Source organism: Mycteria americana, chromosome 24, assembly GCF_035582795.1.
Source record: "Mycteria americana isolate JAX WOST 10 ecotype Jacksonville Zoo and Gardens chromosome 24, USCA_MyAme_1.0, whole genome shotgun sequence".
NCBI classification, from domain to species: Eukaryota; Metazoa; Chordata; class Aves; order Ciconiiformes; family Ciconiidae; genus Mycteria; species Mycteria americana.
This window is the reverse complement of record NC_134388.1, coordinates 5190157-5212746: the sequence shown is the minus strand read 5'-3', so window position 1 is coordinate 5212746 and position 22590 is coordinate 5190157. Positions and strand designations below refer to the sequence as shown.

The following is a 22590-nucleotide window of genomic DNA, read 5'->3' as shown; positions in this document are numbered from 1 at the left end:
TCGGCCCGCCCACATACTAAGCGGTGAGGAAAAGAGGCGGGGCGGCCTCTTGATTGACGGGCAGCCTGGCCAGTAAACTCCGCGTGGCGCTCGGTGGGTGGGGGATCGGAAGCCAATGCGCGGCGCTCGGGGAGGGGGCGTGGCCCGCCGCCGGGCCGGGCTGTGAGGTGCGGGGCTCGGCCGCCCCACCCCCCACCCCCCCCGCGACCCGGGCACCGCGGCAGGGCCGGGGGGGGAGGGGGCAGCCCCCGCCCGGCACCGCGCCGAGGCCGACCGAGGTGATGCCGCTGCCCGCGGGGAGGGGCCGGAGCCGCCGGCCGCGCTGAGAGGCCCCGCCGGCGGCCCTTATCCGCCCGCGCAGGCCGGCCTGGGGCCTCAGATAGGGGCCGGCGGCGGGGTCGCTCGCTCCGTGAGGCGGGAGGGGGGGGGGGCGGGAGGGGAAGGCGGGCCGCGCCTCGCCGGGGGCTCCGCAGCCCGAGGCCTCCGCCGGGGAAGGACCCTCGCCGTCCCCGAGCCCCGCCGTAGCGTCGCGAACCCGTCCCGGCGGGGCGGGAAGGGGGTGAAACGGGGGCAGGACCGGGGGCCCGCGGCAGCCGCGGGGCGGCAAGCCCCGACAAGCCGTCCGGGGGCCGGGCAGCCCGCGGGAGTCCGCGGCTGTGGTGACTCATCCCCGCTTCCTCCGCGGATCTGGGTCAGGGGTGCGCAGACGTTTTCATGCCATCGGCCGCACCTCTGACAGGGCCCCGATACGATCGTTCCCGCGGGAGCTGGCGAAGGGATGTTTAACCCTTCCGCTGCGGGCCCTCGGGGGAGCCGTCCCCCTCTGCAGGGTCTACCCGGTGCTTGGCATCGCCGCGGGTGGGATTAACCGAATCCACCTGGTCAAGCCAACGCGTAGAAACGGGAACAAAGGAATTAATCAATTAACTTTCCCCCGAACGACTGTATTCATACAAAAAATGTCTTCTGAGCTGCCAGCTTGCAACCTACCTTCGCTGCCTCTGACATAAGCCTCGGGACTTCTTATTCAGCATTTTTAGACACCTGCAAGCTTGTTTTTAGAAGGAAAAAAAAATCTTGGGTGAAGCAAGTTTATAATCGAGGGTAAGAGTGACAGGAACTGTATTTTATTTATAATGCTAGTACCAATCTTTCATCAATTATTTTCCACATACAGCTTATTATAGGATTAGATGCAGCTTCGTATTCAGGTGATTTGGGTACTAGTTTCAAAAGAGTAAAAGTGAGATAATATTTGTATTCGTAATCTTTAATAAGCATAAATCGGTACGCTTCCCATGTTACTAGGGTAGGGAAGGCAGAAGGCACATCATCAAGGCTTTTGCAAGAAAAGAGCAGTAGAACCCGGGCCTCATCCCTCCCTCTCCAGCATGCCCGCTCCTGGAGCGTATTCAGCCTTTGGTCAGGAAAGTTCCAACACACTCGACTTTTCACAGCTGTTTTCCACTCCAGATTAAAGATTCACTGCTTCTGTTAACAACTTTGGGTTCAATAGCCTTTAGGTAAGACTGAACACAAGTTTTCTTCTTATAAAGTACCTTCCTCCACCCTTCGCACAAGGCAGTTTTAGCTACAAGTAACTAAGGGTTAACAGCGCAGCTCACAACCACTTGTGACTCTGGTTAAGGACTTCTCCCGAAGCCCAAAAGCCACTGGCTTCACCTCAGGCCCTTCAAACCTTCCTGGTTAACTCCTAAGGGCTCAGTCCTTCTGGAGTGATGCTTTAATCCACACAGGATCTCAACTTACTTCACTTACTGTGCCACCAAACAGGTCTAGCACCAGATGCATTTTATTACCTAGAAGCTAGGTAAAGTTATTTCCAGAAATCTCTTCGATAACTTTTTTCTTGTCCTGGTTGGCCAGAATTTTACTGAGGCAATAGCAAGCTTTGCCATCTGCAAAGGCAGTATCCAGTAGTCCTAGCAAACACTGGAAGATCTGTTTTCTCCTTTATGTTTTGACCATGCTAAGGGGTTACATGGAATCAGCTAAATAAGAGCAAAAATACTTGACAAAAGAAAACTTACAGGCGCTTGTTGTGCAGCAGGCCGGTATCTTAATTTTGCTTTGTCAGCTCATGACAAGCCTCTACACAGTAAACTCCAAAGAGGATCTACTCTGGATGCATCTCCGCGTCCATCAGGCAAGTACCAAACTTTCATACTTCTTGCTAATGTATTTTAGATGTGTTTCACGTGGAGTTTTGCCACGAGGTACATCCTCTGCGAGGAGCTGCTTCCGAGGAGAGTCCAGAGTCAGCCCCGATCAAGGCAGAACAAAGAGAAGGTGACGATAGCTCAGTTTATGCCAGATGCAATTTTTTTTTTCTGAGGAAGGAACTGCAGATAACCAGGGTAAGGAGACTGGAGTGTCAGCATAGCTGAGTCTTATTTTCGACAGAAAGGAAGCTGCCATTTGGGTTAAAATTTTCATATAGTGAGTAACTTGTTGGAACAAAACCTACTCGGCTTCTATGATGAAATGCAAGGGACTAGCTTAGCAGCTCAGATGACGTTTTGGAAAGGGACGGTCAGCAGTAAGTTTTAAAATTTTTAGTTTCTTCAAAATGTCACTTCCAGACAAATTAATTCAGTAGTTTTCTTCTTCCTTTTAAATTTAAGCTCAAAATGTAAAAAATACCTGCCAGAAAATTTCAGGATAAAAGACACAAAAAGCAATCTCCATTAAACCAGATCCCATTTGTGAAGATCAAATAGAGTCAGCATCCTTCTCGACTGCAGTGAAAAATACTTCTGTCCTAGACCAAATAAGAAAAATTCCAGGTGTTTGACCAATCCACACCAGTCTTGTTTTAACCCAGACACCTGCCGGGGTTCCAGCCAGCCCCAGAGCAGGTTCACAGCCACCCTCGGCCATCTCCAGCGTGCTAAGGTGAGCAGTCGGGTGGACATTTTCCAGCAGGAAATTCTGGTTCTCGTTCCAGGCAGGAGCGCTCAGTCCAACTGCAGGCACAGCGGCAATCTACCCCCGCTCCCCCCGTGTCCCACAGCCAGGACAGGGCTTAAACAACTTCTACCTGGGCCAAGGGGTAAGTCACTGTTGCCACATAAAACGCGTCCTTTGTAGGCAGGATTGCCTGCAGATCAACTAAAGGAATTAGTATTCTGCAAACTGCTAGAAGAAGTAAAATTAAACTTTATTTAAAAATTCTTCTAATATAGAAAACGAGAGGAAGCAAAGGCAACAAAAGTAATTCCCCCGGTTCCGTCTCATTACATGAGTTACTGTATTTACAGCTTCAGGAAGGAGCACTGGCAGAAGGTACACGTCCTGCTACTTACGGAGAACTACAAACACTTAACAATACATTGTACAAACCCGACGTGACATTTAAAGGTTCACTGCAGGAAACAATTAAATACACTTGCTAAGACAGACAGTAGAAGAGCACAGACGGGTGTTATTTCATCCTGATTTCTCCAAGTGTTCTGTACAGCCTAAACTACCAACACGATTTCCTTCTCACTCGCTCCTCGCCACCGCGGCAAGAACTGCCGTACATTATGGAAACGGGATCATCCAGCATGATGTGGAGAGGTCAGTCATCTCTAAAGGAAAATGGGACATTACTGAACTCCTATCATAATTTTACTTTCGGGACAATTTGGAAAAGCTGAATAAAATTAAAGCAGTGAAGTCACATGGAATACATTGTGCTGACCTCCATGCATCCACTGGCAGCATAGCAACTTAAGGCCCTAACATTTTATCAACGTCAATTTTTGCTCGTGGTGTCACAGCGAGTGCACGTATGGGATGACGGGGGATGAAGTTCATGATTTTTATTTCATTTTTTTTAAATTCCCCAGCCGCCAGATTGATCTAGATTTCCTGTGTACATGGGCCTTGCTGATGTTCATACTGTAGGAAATGAAATACAACAGGCAAACACTTCTTCAGACTGCATTCTCTATACATACGTAAGTTTTTACACTATCTACAAAACAGTGATTAGATGCTTCTGTGTAAGTTCTTGCTACTCATTTAAAAATACTAGAGAAAAAAACTGTACAGGTCTCTAAATTACATCTTTAGAAGAATAATTTTTTTAGAAGTTCATAAAAGACTTCGTGTTTGTTTCTATAGATAATTAAATGATCGGACAAGAATGATTAGAAATACGTTGTTCAAATCAAGTTAGACAGACCAAGCACTTAACAGAACGTTATCTGTAAACTGTAAACTTCTAGTTTTCTGTTCAACTTTACATACGCATTTGAAAATTAGGAAGAACTTCAGTTATGAGGTCCTTGTTTTAATCTCTGCTACATACAAAAGATACTGAAAAGCAAAAACTATTAAATAATTTAATATACAAGTGTAGTTAAAAAGCACTGTACATTGTAACAAATGTACATTGAATTTCAGAGATAGAAAATCACCGAGTTATTTTCAAATTTACATGATTTTTGAAATTCTGTGATGGGAAGAGGACTCTGGTAACGGAGCAGAGTTCTGAACGCCACAGGGCTGTGGGTGAGTGCGGCCGAGTGCTGTTCTGCACAAAAGAAAAGTCCAGGTGAAGCTGGCTTGTCGCAGACAGGGAAATCCCAGGTTGTTCCTCCTGACATTACAAGTTCAGCTACCACATTTAGCAAATGGTTCCTGTTAAAACCTGAGCACGCTTACATCAGAAGCGAGCAGGCAGCCTTTCCCTCAAGTACTTCCTTCCCTCCCGAGAACAGACCGGCAAGGGATTTGAACTACAAAGCAGCCTGGTTCGCACACAAGTACCGACAACGAGAAGCCAGAAAATTGCCACCGCAAATCGCTCTCCCGTAACACAATCTTCAGCTCTGCAGGTCCCTGAGCAGCAAGATAAGGTCAGGAGATGCAGCTACCTGAACGGGCGCTGCTGGACATCTCGCTTGCTGCAAAATGCTTTTCTCAAACTCGGCCCAAACCACAGCTCTCTAGAGTTGGGATTTTTTAGTATTGCCTTATAGAAGCAGCACTTTTTTGGCCAACATTTAAAGCAATTCATTATCGTTGCGATGGGTATGTAATCAGTTAAACAACAGCCTCAGATTGGATGAGAAAAGGCAAAAAAAGAGAACGCTTGGATTACCTGAATGGGACTCTAGCAAATTTTAAGGTACATCTTTTTCAGGTACTAGTCATTCCTCAGCTGCCGAGAGCACTGCCAAGAAAACGGCCATCGCGCTTAGGTGCTTAAAAACAGGTACTGAGTTCCTGCAATGCAGTGACTTATGGAGGGAACAGCCAAAGAGAGATACTGTTTCCCATACGCAAAAAAAAAAAAGGGGGGGAAAGACTTAAAAATAGTCCATGGGGTATCAACATTCCCAAGACAGGATTTACCTGATCAAAATCTAAGCACGCGACAGCTGCTGAGCTTATGAAGTTGTTATAACAGATGCCTGCGGCACAGCCTGGCTGTCTCAGAACAAGCGGAGGGAGCGTAAACCCACCTCCTCTCACCTGGAACCAGGGCCACACGGGCAGCGCCCGCCACCGAGGTGCCGGCATGGAGACGGGCTCCTGCCCCTGGTGCTGCGAGCCTGGCAGCTTCCGCGGGAATGCCACAGCAGGCCGGCTGTCAGCTCTGCGATTCAAAGCCTTCGAGGGGACAGGAGATCGCAAGAGCCGGGCGGCAGGCACAGAACATGATCTCAATGAGCAAGCGATGCAGAACAGGGTCCATCTGCATGGATTCTCCCTGTATTTGGTACCTCCAAATACCCTGTACGCTAACTCACAAATTTCTTCCCTATTTTTTGAGTTCTAAGGGAGATTTTAAACAGCGCTGATTTTTTTTTCTTGCAAACCCAGTAATAAGACTCTCTCCCTATACCGATATTGAGGCCATGTTTTCCCCGTTGAAGATTTAACAAGGCCTAAAATATACATGGCTTCTGCAAGAGTAAATGTCCGAGAACAGGATCTAAATCAGCATCATGTGTCCAGTAGAGGAAACAAAAATCCTATTTTGGTAATTGGACAAGCACTTGTGCCCTTAATATCATTCAGTGGTAAAACCTGAGAGGTTTGAAGTACAAAAAGCAAGCGTCTCTGAGCTGTTGCTAGACAGGGGACAAGACTTTGGAAAAGAATGACCATTGGAGTTAGACTAGATGATCTTCAAGGTCCCTTCAAACCCAAACCATTCTATGATTCTATGATTAAAGACAGATTTCACAGTATTCCTTCTACAATAAAAGTTCCAAAGGTTTGAGGGGGGTCAAATATTTCCTCTAAAATATTCTCCTCCTCTCTCAGAAAAAGAAGCAATCACAGAAAGCCCTATGCAAGTAATTTTTCTAGCAGATTCCTTTTCCCTCCCCCTTTTAAGTTGGGAGATAAATATGCAGAGCTACCAAGAGAGAAAAACACCTTTATTCAACCCCATGAACCTTGCAAGCTTTACATGGCACTACGACAGACTGGCACAGATCTTTGCTATAAAGCTGCTGATGCTTCATGGAATTAACAACTCTCATACTGTTTTCTGCAGAACAAACTTGGGCCTTGTCTTTCCTGTTTTGAGACAGCTGCAGAGGCACAGGCAAACGCAGTGAGAATTCACAGCTGAAGAGTTCAAAAAACTGAGATAGAATCGGAAAGCTAACACAGAAAAGTTCAGAAACGTGAAGTTTTTGCCAAGGGCAAGACTATAGTTTAGTTCTTATCATAAGCCTCTGGCTTATATTGGATCTGGGTTTTAACTGCCTAGTTTAACTCTGACTTCAATCACCTGTAAAAGGCATTAAGGCACAGATGCTGCCTTCCCTTAGTGAGGCTGCGGTAAAGATGCTAAATGCTGTTTTCCAGTTGCTCGGCCATGGAGGGAGTAGACAGGAGGACAAGAACTTTCCTCCTTCCCTACAGATCACAACAAAGTCGCGGAGATGGAGAGTGCTGTGGTTCTGCCTTACCCTGTGCGGGACCGGCCATCAGTGCAGGGAGACAGAAGGAAGACCCTCATAGGGACGAAGTGGTGGCACATTGTCACACGCTCCTGAATCCAGGCGGTGGAATCTGCTCCTCTGACAACAGCGCAAGTCTGCTCTGCTCAGCCTGGGGGCCACCCCGAGGACACTGCCGCACCCCCCGGCTGCAAACACCCTGCCCGTCAGAACTCGGATCTCGCCGATCTCATCCTTACCTTCGCTGCAAGGCTACAAACAGCACTGGCAACGACTTGCAGACAACAAGAAGGAAAGAATATTACCTCAGAAACTAGATTTAGAACTTTAGGGCACCCTGCAATCAATCATGATTTAATCCAATTATTCCCAGGAGCGGAAGGGCGCAGAAAACATTAAAACTGGCGTGCATCGTACTCCAAGGAAGGTTTGAGTATTTAGAATACCATTGGTATTCAAAACTGTGCGAGTCCTCTTCATTTTCTGTGACAATTTTTAAAAAGTAGGTACTAACAATTTAAGGAACAAGTGTCCTTTGGACTAAACCTTAATTCTCAGTAAGAGGAAAGCAGATTAAAACCAGTAGGTATATACACACTAGCTGTATATTCACACACATTATGTAAAAGCAGCTTAAAATGCCCTTCTCACTTTGCAAGTCTATGAAATGTATGTTGTCTTTATGCAATCTGTTTCCTACAAGGCCCTCACTAGAAGAGGAATTTGCTGCCTTTTCTTTGAAGAAAAGATTTTGCATGAATTTTTTCTCCTTTTTTGGATTTTTTTTTTTCTTTTTAAACACACTGTCCTGATAGTTATTCTCTTTCACAGGAGACTGGCCAGGCTGGTGGTGGGTCCGTTCTGTGCCTGGAACTGTACAGGAGGTGGTCCATCTGTCCACTGAAAGATAACAAACAGCATGAAAATCCTACAGCCACTGCCTGGGGAGGGGAGGAAAGGCAGCGAGGCCAGAGGAAGGAGCTTGCCATACAGATGTTCGCTACCTTGAGATAATTAAAGACTTCATCACAAGAAGTTGCGTATCAGGTTTGACTTTGTTTTACATGCGTGGAGCTCCTATCCCTTGAACAGTATTTCTTTCGAAGCTGCTCCACGTGCCCGTCATTCCAAACCTAGCTGACTCCCCTACTGAATCCAGAGTCAATGGCAATCAAGTGAAAGCACTTCCTGCTCTTGCAGGTAAACGTCTGACCATCCAAACCCAGGAAAGCGCAACTTGCACAAATGAGGGACCTAACTTTAGATGTGTCTGCTTGAGCCCATTATATGCTGCAGCTATAATATTTCCAGAGCAAGTAAAGCCTCTGGTTCTCACCCATTTCATTACTAAAACATTTTCCTCTCACATTGGTCAGAATCTTCTAAAATGGGCAGATTTAATATCTGTTTCTTAATCCTCTTTCCCCTCCAGATTTTTAATCCAGCATAGATTATGCAAAAGCCAGCAACGGCAAGCAAAGATGGGAGGCCGGAGCATTGGCTCACATCTCTGTGCCGGGCCCACGGATGGAGGCAGGCGCCTGGCCGGGGCTTCTCTCAACACAGGCTGCATCGCAAACACTTTCATTCCCGGGATCCCTCTGCGAGCAAAGCCAGCAAATAGCATCTTCCTTTTTTCCTCCTTTCTCCTCCCCAAAAGGGAATGTTGGGAAAAAGATGCCGAGTTCACTGCATCTCACATTCCCATTTGGACATTATTTCAGTCCAGAACAGTAGATTATCTTATGCCCTTGCTGAGCTGCAGCTTAGGAAACAATTCTGTATTTTTAAAACAGTCTTAAAAATGTTTCTGACAGGAAGGACATCAGTATTTGAAGTCCAAAGAAAGTTGCACCTTAAGGCAATGGCTATACAGGCATCAAATGGTATATTAACGGGCAATTCAGATTTATAGATAAATGGAAAAAACCCTTAGGAATGCTAAAGTATCAACAGAAACTGTACTTTTAGCAGTGTACAACAAAGCATTCCCCAGAACAAGGCAGACCAGATGACCTCAACATTAATATTAAAACCTGGGAACAGGGTAAGTTTCTTTCAAAAGTAATAGTTGTCACCAAAATGAAGTGGCTATCTGCCTACAAAACCCATTTAATGCACTGAAGTTCTGGTGTGCCAAGAAAATGCTTCTAAGAAACAAAAACCTTACCCACCAAGTAACCCTTATAAAAGTGAATTAATTAAATTGAGTCACACTTCCTTTTCCTGTTATCAGTCCAGTTTAAATACTAGGAGGTAGACTGAATTTTGGCAACTTACTGAGAAGCGTGCTCAGCAGAAGAAAGGAACAGTAAAGGAAAGCAAACCACACTGTTTTGCCTCAAAAACACTCCTAACTGCAAGATGAAGATTGCTTACCGTGATTAGATTGTGTTCTGGAAGACTGCATGCTTCAATGTGGTCCTGGAGGAGCTGTTGTGAGAAGTTTTGATGCATCTGTGCTGCCTCGTGCGCATCCATGGCGTTTCCACAGGCTTTGTTCAGGTCTGAAAGACAAGAGCATCGTGTGCTCACCAAGAAACACCGTGTCGACGCCTTCCCTTTTCCAATAGTATTGGCAGTGCACATTGCAGGATTTGGTGTCATTTTAGTTTCCAACTATTAAAAAATTAACATTACAGTAGCTGTAAAAGGAGGAAGCAAACTCCTCACGCCAATAAAAGCCCCTGTGCAGTTTGCGTTTTGTCTTTTTAGTTTCCAGCACCATCTAGTGGGAACAGGAAAGACTCGCTGGTTTCTCTCTGCAGCTCCACGATTCAACACCACAGGTTTCAGAGGTCAAGCAACACTTATTCTTTGGCGAATCCTTGCTTTTGGGGGGGCTACAGAAGCCTGCCGCTTTGCATATGCCGACAACCGATGCTAGTGTCTTGTTTTCTGTGAGGATTACTCACAGGTACTAGCTCGACCAGATTTAAGACTGGTAACCTACTAAGAATCACACAATTTCAGCTAAAAATGACAAGCAGCACAGTGTGGCAGGGGCTGGGACGCTGCAGCTCCTATCGATGAACGTGCAGTTGTGTTTTGTTATTCCTCATCAAGCACCTTTTCTTCAAGAAATTACTCTTGTAGAGTAATTATCTACTCTGAAGAAAACTCTGAAGAAAAGGAAGCTCTTCACCAGTTTCTGTTCTGCTTTCGTTTTTCCTTTTGCTGTTCCCAGGCTAGTGGATACGACCGGAGGCAACAGCAGCTGAACACGGGGTGGCGTTTCATCTCCAGCGGATTCATCATTGTACTATCGGCATGTTTTGTACGTGAACTACCACTTGGAAACAAATAAGAGAAATATTGCAATTGCCCGGAAGTGGTTTTGTAGCAAAGGCAACAGCAAAGCAGAAAATAAGCCTGGCCCACAGTGCTCAACGCAGAGCACCATGCTTATAGTAAACATGACAATTTAATATAAATTGAAGCTGCGGGGTAAGTTCTTGGAAAAAGGATAGTTACTGCTTTATTTTCTAGTGAGAGCAAATCAATTGCAGCACTGATGTTGATGGTCTGCCAAGAAGCTAGTCAATATTTGAACAAAGCATCCTGGGGCCTGTGTAAGTCAGATTAAACAATATTTATGTATGAAGTGATATAATAGTCTCTTATATGTATTAAAGCCCAATACACAGAAGCAAAGCCTAAGTGAAACTTAATCAAATGTTTACTACAATTGGAACTGCAGTCAAAGAAAAGCAGAGCAGCAGCAGAGTACACAGGTACGAACTGGAGCCCTTTCCAAAGGGTTACCAGTTCAGGTGTTTGTATCATAAACCGCCGTCAGCACCAGCAGGAGAAACCCAACTGCTGCCTCGCACCAGTTACACGGAGATGCTGGAGCTCTACAGGCCCTTCTCACCCCAGGCGTCTTACAGCCACCCCCAAAACCCAACTGGAGTACCTGACAGCAGTGCCAGAGCTGCAGACCAGTAACCGGGAGAATCATCTTGCACTTCTAGCGGTATTTTGTAAACCCAGGCACTCTCTCAGCGAGTGCTGGCATTGGCATACGTCCCCATACTCAATCCCCAGTTAGCAGCAATGGGCTTTCTGCTGCCTTTTTTAAGGACAAACCCTTTTCCTAACTTACCTCTCAACAGAGCTGAAGACCACAGCTGCACAGACATATCTGGTATCTTGCTTGCAAGCTGCATGGCTGGTACTACCATATTATTACTTTCCTGGTGAAGAGCAGATATCAAAATAAAATGGATATTTCCCCCCCCTTGTGAATACGCATTACATAGAGATGTTAAATTTGTGACAAAAAATTTGTCTACTTTAATTGCTGCCATGTTCTAGCTAAGAAGTGGAAGTGCTTAATGGGACAATAACCCAAAAACATCATCTAAAGCTGTCTGGAATTTTGCTGTCTATGCCGTGCAAGATAACAGAAATATTTCATGCATTCTGACATACGGTGAGAATTAAGGAGCTTGTACCCACAATTCCTTCCAAAACAATCCAGTTGAATGATGTTATTTGTCCTTCATTCAGCTCCTTTTTTTCAAGTGATTTCAGGCATTACAGAAACACACACTTTCTACAGCCTTCAAACACTACTACTTTGTTAAAGTGTTATCAAACATGCCAATTACAGCTACACAATTATGTAAGTCAATAAGCTGCCAACTTTTAGTGGGATACCAATAAACAAGCATTCTTAAAATAAGATTAATTTGACACAATGTCCTGATTTTCTTTGGCAAATGACAAGTCAAACATTTACACGGTAATACCAGAGGCAGTGAGGGCTTACCCTGTGATTCCCTAACACATAGAATATATGACCCAGGAGGACGAGAGAACAGGCTGTTAATCGATTCAAGTCTTCTGCATTTGACATTTTCAGTGTCTCTCGCAAAAATCGTCTACCGAAACAGAGCAAAAATAAAGTGTTTTAAAAATTCTACTCTCCCTCCAGTATGTAAGAAACATCATTAAGCAATGAATTAATCCAACTGGCAAATATCAGCACTCGGGAATAAAAGCGTGCTGCAGGTGACCTTAAACAAAGCACGGAATTCCCAATCCTCACCTTTCATTTAGCAAAAATGATTATAATAGAGGTCCTCCTTTGAAAAGCTTTTGTTTCAGATGTGCCACCGCAGAACGCTGCACAAGTATTAGTATTAGCACTAAAGAGATCTAAACTGAACGGTTTCATGGTATTTCCCCCGAAGTAAAACAGAAGGTTGACTAAATCCGCAGGGAAGAAGAGCTAGCAGGTTTGAAAGCAGGGCCTCAGGGTTTTCATTTTTATCTTAAAAAGCTTGATTTAGTTTCTCCTCCTCCCCCCCCCCTCCAAGTGCACCAATTTATACTCACTTTGCCTCATTGTATCTTCCTTGAAAGAAGGAGAACAGACCTCGGATATAGAAAGCCGCTGCTCGAAGGCAGTGAGAGCTACGGACAAAGCAACGCATTGAAATCGAGGCATTGTGCAGTGATTAAATGCATTACAGACAGATTTCTAGGAATTTGCCTAATAATCAAATCTCCAAACAAAACATTATATTTAATGCATGGTCAGAACTTCTGCCTTGAAAAGAAGTTGATTATTTTGTTTTCTTTTAAAAAAAGCCTGCTACAAATCCAGTATTACCATCACCAATGCAACATCAGCATGTATATAGTTTCTAGAATTCTCACCTCACAGGAAAATTATGGTCTGGATTTATCCTTTCCAATAAGCTGTAAAGCTACAAAGTGGGAGGGGAAAAAGAAAGATAATCAGCGTTTCTCACATATACAGGCTTACAGTACTGACGGCAAGTGGTTTTATAGGAAGCGCACATCAAATCAAAATGGTGCAAGTCACCGCAAACACACTCAAGTTTACTTGTACTGCTTAGATCGCAGCACAAACATTCCAACATCAGGAGCTGTCGTGCCCGTTTTGATCCTAAAATCCAGTTTTATACAAAATATGCTTTCTCAGACTTTATCGAACTTTCTATACAATGTTAATATTTCTTCAGAAAACTTTTAGCTGCCATATCCGAGCTGTTCAAGACCCAAATGAATGCTGTATCAGATTTGCGATTTAATTAAAACCAGAAATCAACTAAGCAAAAAAAAAAAAAAGGTCAACTTTTTAAATTATCATTTTTGCTTTCTAAGCTTTTTAAACAAAGTACTGCGTGCTTGATGAAAAAGTTCATTTACAGCCTCTTCACAAGAAACCTGCAAGCACGTCTCTGAAAAGTTACTACCGAGGGATCAGACGCGTCACTGAGTGCACACAGCTGAACTTTTGTATTAATATGGCTTCAGGCACACCGCCAAAGCAAAATGAACACACACGTGCACATGCCTATTTCTGAATGTTGAGTTAAATCCTTCTAGGTTTTATGCAATCTAATAAACCCCCTCCACAGATGGAAACTGAAGCAAACAGGTTGAATGAGTCAAGATGACAGAGTTAACCACACACTTCACACTGGGAAGCTTGCCCTCCCAGTGCTGTGGAGAATTCTGTGTACGATCCAGAATACTCTGCTTCGGTGGTTTGCAGCTAAGCCAGCCGATACCACTGGTTCCTTACCGTTAATTGACACTACCCTGATTAAGGAGTTGCCTGGCTGCCAGACAAGGCACTGCTTTGCAAGAATGCTCAGGGAAAAGAAAAAAAAAAAAAAAAAAAAAAAAAAGAGTAGTCCAAGCACAGTAGCAGTTTTCTCTCCGAGAAAGTTCTGACTTTTAGAACAAGAGTCGGAAACCACTTACCTCTTGATGCCGGTTGCCTTCCCTGATGTACACGCTGGCTAAGTTTGTCACAATAAATGCCCACAGTTCTTGATGTGTAGTGAGCTAAAATAAACAAGATACCAACAGCACAGTCAAATATTTCAGCATCTAACCCAGAATTTGCGCACCCCATATAAATCACAGATTTGCTGTCCAATATTTTGCTATTGATAAATCCTCCTGACCCAAATTGTGATCAGCATAGAAAAAAAAAATTAACTAGTGCAACTAATATAGATGGTCTCCAGATTTCCCTTCCAACCTCAGCTGTTTGGTGACCCACACAACTCCAACGAGCCCATTTCCACATTGAACATTCATAGTAAATAGTTTGGGAAGAAAATCTTACCCTCAGTGCTGTAGTAAATTGTGCTTCTGCATTGTCCATGCAATTAACAGAAATGCAGTAGAGCCCCTGTAGAAGACACGATATTTCTAAGGTAACACATAATACAATTACAGCAAGCCGAGAATGCAGAGAGGAAAAGGCGTGCACAAAACCACAGAAATCTCAGATATTAGCCGGAAAAAAGGTAACCGACAAGTCTTAGTTTTGCTTGGCTCTGGGAAAAACTGTATTTTGAATTTCTGAAATGAGCAACTTCTACACAAAGTCCTTCAAAATAGTACGTTCCTGTAAAAGACACCCTATTTATCTAAGAAAACCCTCTTAATTTCTTATAATACTCAAACAGCAGTGCTACATAAATTCTTCCCCTTACACAGTTCCCACAACATACCGTCTCAAACATGCACAGTATAAATCTCCTGTATTTACCTTGCATACTAACTATCATGCGACACATCACTTATTTTTAAAAGGGATTTAAGCCTTTGACAGGCTTAAATAACACTGGGTGTGAGCGCCCACAGCAGCACTGGTGATCGCTAACGCAGACCCCATTACTCAGCAGGACATCTTGCTGTCTGCCTCACTACGTTGTCATTAGTTACTGGTGATGAGTCTTGGGTACGGTCTTCCAAAGAGTCAAAAGTTTACTGCTAATCATAGACACTTACTAATAGAGTGTGCAGCTGGGCAGCGTGATTAGAAAACAGTCTGGGAGACTGCTGGCAGAGCTGACAGACTTGTGAAATCTGTGCGAAAAAAGAAATATATTTTAAGATGCTTTTTCTCCATTTCATTTTATGCTCTAAATCCATCTACTTGCATCACACATGTCATTCAGTACGTTTCACTGATTGGTTCAAGAACCCTAATCATGCTCCTAGGTAAAAGCGGAGGCTAGACTTGCCTCGAGCCAAGGTACACGCACTGCTCCATACACACTCCTCCCACACAGACGCACACTCAAACTGGTTTTGGATTATTTGCTTTGCAGCAGCTCCGCCATATGGTGGCACCACCTGCAAACCAAGTCACAGATCTCTTCTGACACGCTCAGAATTTCGAGTTGGCACGCAACAGAAAAACTGGAATCGAAATCTTCCACAGCGTATGTGCTTGGGATGAGTTTTATGAGCCAGAACCGATGACTATTCTTTTAGCAGGCTAAATTTCCCCCACCCCCCGAGCACATTCATGAGAAGGCTGACAGCAGAGGTTGAGATGATACAGCAGTATGTCCTATAAATAAGGGATGGATGAACAGGAATTAAAAACGACTAAGAATGGGAAAAAAGCACCGTTCTTTCTTGCGTTAGAGAAGACTGTCCCCCTCTTCCTTCCCCCCAAACTATGTAAAAGGAAGAAAGGACAGAAAGGCAGGGAACCTCAAAAACTGAGAAATACTTGGACAAGACTGGAACACTGAGAGGAAGAACTAAGAGCCACTCTCAGTCATGAATCTGAGGGAAAGGGAAGAGACACCAGAATCAGACTGCAAAGTACGATCAGGAAGGTGTCAGTTGTAGCCACTGATCAATTACCGTTGACTCCATGAGCACCTCCAAAATGTTCTTGAATAAAATATTTAAGAGGAGGCTAATTCCATGGCTTCAGAGTTGTGTTATCCTGAGCACTGTTAGGCCTGACTGTGTCTGTCAGTAGTTTAGCACTGCTGGAATACCCAACTGAGCCCAAGTATCTTCCTCAAAACTGAAATCCCCCTATTTTAAAAGCTGTCACTGCATACATCCACAACTAGGGAAATGATGAAACCCCATTTTTACCTCCTGCAATGCTGTGGCTTTGTGTCCCGTGACAAGCCGACACATGATAATGTGTTCCAACAAAATAACTTGGAAAGACGACAAGATAGGACTGCAGTCCAACACTGAAGAGGGAAAAGTAATGCAGTTAGCGAAGTCAAGACAATACTAACATCCTAACCACGCAGCCTTCCCCGCACCTAGCCAGCTTCCTCAACTGCAGGTGCTTCAGCAAGGCTTCGACATATGGACTCCTTTGTGGAGATCCAGAGACTGATGTCTTTGGCTGGACCACCTGGTGTCAGAAGAGTCAGCATACTGCCCAGCTCCTCTTCCATATGCCCCGGGAAGGACGGCACAGGTTTAAAAAACAAACAGAAAATCCTCAAAACCCCACATTACACCCCCAAAAACCACGATGCCCCGAACTGTCAGGAGGGGGAATCTGAGCTCCAGTTAAGGAAATACTTCTTGGGAACACACCCTCGTTTTAGAGAATCAAGAACTTGAATAACCAAATACATGGACAATCAGAAAGGCAGCACAAAAATGCATGTATTTGCAGCCCAATTTACTGAGTTACAATAATAAAAACCCCAAAACCTCAATTTCTGTATTCAAAGTAACTATCCAGTTTTAAAACAGAACAAAGTTCTTAGATGCAGCAGAAACAGACTGACAGCAGGCTAAATAAGGTTGCTGCAATTTTGTTTCGGTTTGTTTTAATTTAAATTAGCAACAAGTAATGGAATCTTGCGGCATCAGCTAAATTATAATCTTTATCCTTACTTTTTAGCTTCTCTAGCTGCATGAGTGCTTTGTCTGTGTACTTCTGAGCCTTCTCCAGGTACCCTGCTTGCATGGAATGCATCACTGTCACCTGCCGGAAAACACAGGAAAAATTACAAAAAATTATCTTTGCAAAGAGGAAAGGTCTGGGAGTTCACACAACTCCTCAGTTACCAGCTTTTTAAACTAAGTTTTGACATCATTCAGGAGTATAATCATATTTAAGAAGTGGGGCAACTAGTTTCAGGAATTTGAAGTCAAGATTGTCACTCTGTTGGTAAAAATAAGCCAACATAGCTCAACTTCGTATGAGTTAATTTGATTCTATTTGGCTTGGATATTAATAAAGTTACATTCCAGTTTCCAGACTCCTTGCACAGTCTCTTCAAACACTGACATCACTGAAAGCAACAGTCTCACAGATGCTATGGCAGAATTAAACTGTCAGTGTAACGTAAAGCAGCATATGGTCTGCAGAATCCGTCACTGCTGGCTCCAAGCAATTTTTAACCAATTCCTCCTTAATTAGCAATATACATTAAGTAAAAAAAGAGCTTCTCACCAAGTAGACAAGCACACACATGTGTTCCTTGGGCAGCCAGTGAAAGAGATCAGCAGGGTTGCTGGGCAGAATTTCATCATCGTGCAGCGTGGAGATGGTCTGGATGCACTGCTGAAGCTGTTTCAGGCATGGCTTCACACTTTTCACCTGCAAAAGATGATTCATATCAGACATAGCTGCTGCAGCCCAGATGCTCGAACATTTACTTAGTTGGGAAAAACTTACCAGGCAATAAATAATCTCCACATTCAGGAAATTAGTTCATGCATAAATCACAACACCAGCATGACAGAACAGTGACTACTTTAGGCTTGTTCCAGGATTAACAACAATCAGCCCTTCATATTTGCATATATGACCAACAACCACTCAAAATATTTTTCAAAATTATACACAAAACCTGTTATCTCCAACAACATTATATGGAACCAACACTGGCTGCCACAGTTATAAGCGTACCACAGTAAACCTCTCCTCTGGGAAGAGGAAACAAAGGTAATTTCTTCATTCCTCATTTCATTTGTGATTAAAATCTAGAGAAATTAAGTTTCATCAACAAAAAGCATGGCGCAGCAAAAGAAAAAATGCCCCCAAATCACCTCAGTGTAATAATTAGCTACTTTTGAGGCAGTACTCTTTCTCCCCAGTTCTCACGTGGGAACTATAGAAGCACAACTCTCATGTACCTGCCCAGCATCCAGGTAATGCGTGACCTGCAGGACCAAGAAGAATACGCGTAATGACTCTTTCTGGATGGGGTTTCCTTGCCAGTTTTCAACTATCTGCCCGCAAAGGGTAAGGAGAGGGTGCACCTCCTGCAGCTTTCGTTCCATTAGAAGGAGCTACAATTTTAAATAAAAATTCATTATTTTTACGCTAAACAGTTTAAACACTCAGAGAACCACAGTAGAGCCCCAGGTACGTTAATCTATTATTTAAAACAAAACCAGACTCAAAGACATCTTACTGAAGAGCACCAGCTTTTTCACACAACTAGATTTTTCACCCCTAATTACAAGGACTCCAGTGACAATTTGCAGTCATCCTTTTTCCTTCCAGAAAATTATTTGTCATCATTAATAAAGGAGAAAAAAAAGAGACAAACCTATTCACAAGAATCCTGCAGACTCAAGGCTCATCCCAGGTATATTTTAACACTGCTCACTCACGTGAGTAAAACAATATATAAAGCACAGATAAGCATGCAAGATACCTTAAAACAAATAACCTATGTTCAGGCAGGTTATATTCTATTGCTCTGTAACTTGCATTATACTAGTTAAACAAGGAAATAGTTTAGTTTAAAAGTACATCCAACTTACCATCCCCTTGCTTAGCAGAAACAGTGCTCTGAAATGAAACAAAATGGATGTCATACTCAAAGAAGTTACCCAAACCACAACTGTATATAAAAACCCTGAAAAAAAAAAAAAAATCTGCCAGTCTCCCCCCCAAAAAAAAACAATAGACAAAACAGTATTAAGGAACCTGCCACAGAAAGCACATTTAAAAGCTAGATGGAACAGTCCAATCATAGCACCAGGAATCAAAATCCCAGTCTCTCAGGTTCGTATCTAAGCTTTGGACAGTTCCAGTTACAATAGTTTGTAAGTCCAAAGCAGGCTACTGGGAAAGCTTCCTGATAACGACAATAAACAAAATTCATTTTGAAAAAAGACTCTCCAGAGTCTTACTGGACGTTACTGGTTTTAACAAAAGAAGGAAAGAAACTCTCAGATCTAAGAGAACACTCAGAAATACTGGTTTGCCTGCAAAACCCACGTAGCAATCACATCTCTAAATAAAACGTAGAGGAAACCAAAATATTTTCTGTGGAGAGGGAAAAAGGTTGAGGGAACTCACCTGGTATACTCTGATCCTACTACCCGAGCATATTCTGCTCCAACTCCGAGAAGGTCACATGCAGATACTAAGTCTTTTTCAAGTGTATGTAGTTGCTGAAACAAAAAAGCAAGCCACAAGAGATCAACATTTTCTTTGTGAACCTAATTAGCAATTTTTAAAAATGTAATTACTCCTGTGCTTTACACGTGACAAGCGCTAAACTGGTACTTGTTAAATGTATCATCTGATTTTAGATTTCATTTTCCAGGAACACCTGGCATTCTCCAAAAAAAGGTCTGTAACATTTCAAAGAAAATTTCTCAGCCCAGTTTCCTACCACGCAAAGCTGTTATAATTAATTAAGATCATGTGCAGATCAGATCCCAACAGCTCCAGTATAACCGTGGACCATTACATTGGAGTAACCGGAACAACAGAGCGTGTTTTCCAGCAAGAAGAGCAGAGAAAGTCTGCAAGGTATGTTTCAGGTGACGGGGAGAGGATGATGCAGCCACCAGAGCACCTCTCACTCCCTCCTGCCTGCCAACTTTTGTACCTTCTGCAAACTCAGGTAGAAAGCCACACAGCTGCAGAACTATGGCACCAAGGCAATGAGACACACAGGCCTCTGTGGTCAAGCAAAAGCCAGAAAGGAAATACCACACAGAAGAGAAATCAGCAAAGAATGTCAAGCTTGGAGGAAGGATCCTATTCAGAGGGAGGCACTGAGAAAAACGCTTAAGCTTTTTGTGAGTACTCAGGCATTAAGTCATTGCAAAGTAAACATTTGTCCTTTAATCGATAGGAAAGTAAGGCTCTCCACATTTCACTGTTCCTAAACTACACAAAGGAGCTTGGCAATTCCTTTTTAACGAAGCTGGTCTGCTTGTTTAAGCTCATCAGGATGGGGAAAAGACAAGTACAGGTGACTATTAAGACAGTCTTCAAAGATAAAATTGCTTCCTAACTAGCTCTCTGCTGCAGAGTACCATAAAGAGCAATTAACTCCCTCAACTCTCACGTTAAACACCTCGAGGCTCTTTAGGAGCAGAGAAGAGGCATAACCTGGAAAAATAGATGCTGCTCTTCAGCAATCGTCCGCTCTTCCCACTGATCAGTTAACTTTCTGGATATGCTCCTCACCTAATGCATTGAATCACTCAGGAAAATCAGCACTTTAAGAGTAGTTACACTGCTGAAGACTGTAACAAACCTTAAACGCTGGAAATTCCAACATGCACCAGTTTATTCCTAGAAGGGAAGACGGTCTGACCTGTGCAGCTGAAGCCACACTTAGAGCATATTACAGAACAGGAAGAGTAACATTGCTTGGAGGCCTTTGCACCAGCTGCTTTTCCCATCCCAGTTCTGCTCCATGTGCTAATTAGGTTGAAAATAATCAAACGAACACTTCAGATTGGCAAGCTCCAATTGCAGCAGGCTTTAAGAGAACATTTGCCCTTACTGCAAGCCATAAGGTGGATTTTATTTTCCTCCACCTCTAATGTTGTGTGTTACTAGTGCCCACAGGATGATCCTTGCTGCTTTCGTCCCCATCTGCCTTCAGGAGGTAAAAAGTGGGCCTTGATCCAACCTGTAGTCTACCAATGTATCATTACTTTACAGCATGAACTTTTCTTCTTTTGTCTCTCCATTAACAGCAATAATTAGGGGGAGGGGAGGCATCCAGGCTCTTTTTAAGAAGAATACAGATATTTTCTAGGCATTTTTTCCAGTCACAGTGCTACAGAAACATGGCTATCAATATAAACCACTTACTGCAAGTTGAAAAAGCAATCTACAGTGCCAGTACGGAGTCTGCTGTGAAATCTGAATGGCTTTGCGTAACAGAGGTTTTGCTGTATCCACTGAATTCTGAAACAGAAACATGCACCCTAGTCAACAAAAAACCAGGCTACTGGGAACTTCATCACTAACAATAATGACTTTTAAAGTAATTGTCGCTACCTTGTCGTTGTCAGAAACCTTAAAACACGAAAAGGAACAAAGCCAAGTATTTAACACACAGGCCCACACACTTACACTTGACTCAAAGTCTGTTCAAAAGTATTAGCTCTTGAACTCCTTTGGCCACTATTCTAATATGCACTTTTTTCCTGCATGTGAGAGAAAAGGTAAACATTTACTTTGGTGAAAGTAAAGACTCGTTAAGGCTTTTCTGGAGAAAAAGAATAAAAATAGCCTAGGAACACAACAAAAGCCTGAGGAAAACTGCCTACTTCACTCCCTCCTTCCCCCCAAATCAGCCTGTCTTTGTCTAAGCGAGGGCTAAAGAAATACTTTGGCCAAGTAAACTTCCTTTGCTGTGGAAGACCTGCATTACAATTCCAGCAGCAACTTTCACAACAAGAAAGATCAAAAGTCTTTCAGGCTTACACTTGAGTACTCTATATTTACATTGAAGCTGACCTCTAAAAATTCCATAAATCCTATTATTAATAGCGATATACTACTCCAAGACCAAAGCCACTCGAATTAAATGCAGCCCTGCAGCCCCCAGACAAGCAACAATTTCTGAAGTAGTCTCAGTGCACTCACCTCCTGACAATACAGCTCGGACAGAAGGCTGGCTGCCTCAAACTTAACATCTTCAAACTGAGGAATCTAGCAGCATCAGAGTTAAGTAAATATTAAACACCGTCTGGCGCACAGCAACACTCCAACATCCCCAAAAAACTTTACAGAACATATACGTTAGGAAAGCGGCCCACAACCACGGAAGTAGATTACAAATACCAGCTAAATCCCCCTCCCCAGGGCCAGGCTCTCTCTGTGAGGGTGTTTTGTTATCAGAGCCCTCTCTGCAGGAGCGAGGTGGCCAGGCAGCGACGCTCCTCGTCCAGGCAGCCAGGAAAAGGATACTTGCTGGGATATCAACCACTGCAAGAGAAGACAGGGGGTTAGTCCGCAACCACCACAGGCCGGCCCCGCTGACAGGGCCACCCCCCAGCAGCCGCCCCCCCGGGGCTCACCGCCTTCTCCAGGTGCCCGCGGGCCTGGTCGCCGTTGCGGGTGTGGTGGTAGAGGACGGAGCCGAGCTGGAGGTGGGTGCGGGCCTCCATGCGGGCCGGGGGCTTACGGGGCAGCACGGCCTGCAGGCAGTGCACGCAGAGCCGCACCTTGGGCGGGCTCGACGTGCGGAAGTGCTCGGCCAGGCCCAGCAGCGCCAGGTACCACGACTCGCCCCCGGCCGCGCCGCCGCCCGACCCCGACCCCGGTGCGGGCCCAGCACCACTGCCGCCGCCACCGCTGCTGCCGCCGCCGCCGCCACCACCGCCGCCGCTGCCGCCTCCTCCTCCTCCTCCGCCACCTCCTCCTCCTCCTCCGCCGCCGGCCCCCCCGCCGCCTCCGCCACCCGCCTCCCCGGAGCCCGCCGCGCCACCCGCCGCCGGCTGCGACTGCTGCTGAGCCGGCGGTTGCTGCTGAGGGGCCGCGCCGGCCGCCGAGCCCGACGCGCCCGCCGCCACCGCCGCCATCTCAGGGCCGCCGCGACAACACGGGCGGGAGGGGAGGGGCGGGGGCGAGGAGAGGCGCGCGGGGGCCGACGGGATATGGAGTCCGCCC

General features: G+C 44.7%; 1 protein-coding gene and 1 long non-coding RNA gene across 7 annotated transcripts; one reads left to right on the top strand and one right to left on the bottom strand.

The window, feature by feature from the left end:
* Positions 1-444: 444 nt before the first annotated feature.
* Positions 445-10918, top strand: LOC142420507 (uncharacterized). 6 transcript variants are annotated; one of them, XR_012778762.1, is made up of 7 exons: positions 445-1104; positions 1309-1523; positions 2209-2310; positions 2969-3073; positions 3207-3965; positions 7764-9730; positions 10120-10918. It is a non-coding gene; the product is annotated as an uncharacterized LOC142420507 (long non-coding RNA). The 6 variants fall into 6 exon arrangements; XR_012778761.1 differs by having other exon boundaries at positions 7764-9849; XR_012778764.1 differs by having other exon boundaries at positions 7764-8132; positions 10120-10917.
* MAU2 (MAU2 sister chromatid cohesion factor) lies at positions 3163-22539 on the bottom strand. Its single transcript, XM_075524518.1, has 20 exons — positions 22382-22539; positions 21999-22327; positions 21889-21906; positions 21565-21630; positions 20785-20880; positions 19024-19118; positions 18483-18510; positions 17847-18002; positions 17161-17307; positions 16599-16689; positions 15831-15934; positions 14718-14795; positions 14047-14112; positions 13677-13760; positions 12600-12649; positions 12276-12353; positions 11707-11818; positions 11038-11128; positions 9312-9439; positions 3163-7832 (listed from the first exon to the last, which is right to left on the bottom strand). The coding sequence occupies exons 1-20, from the start codon at positions 22500-22502 to the stop codon at positions 7758-7760; spliced, it is 2013 nt and encodes a 670-aa protein (XP_075380633.1). The 5' UTR covers positions 22503-22539; the 3' UTR covers positions 3163-7757.
* Between the last annotated feature and the right edge of the window lie 51 nt (positions 22540-22590).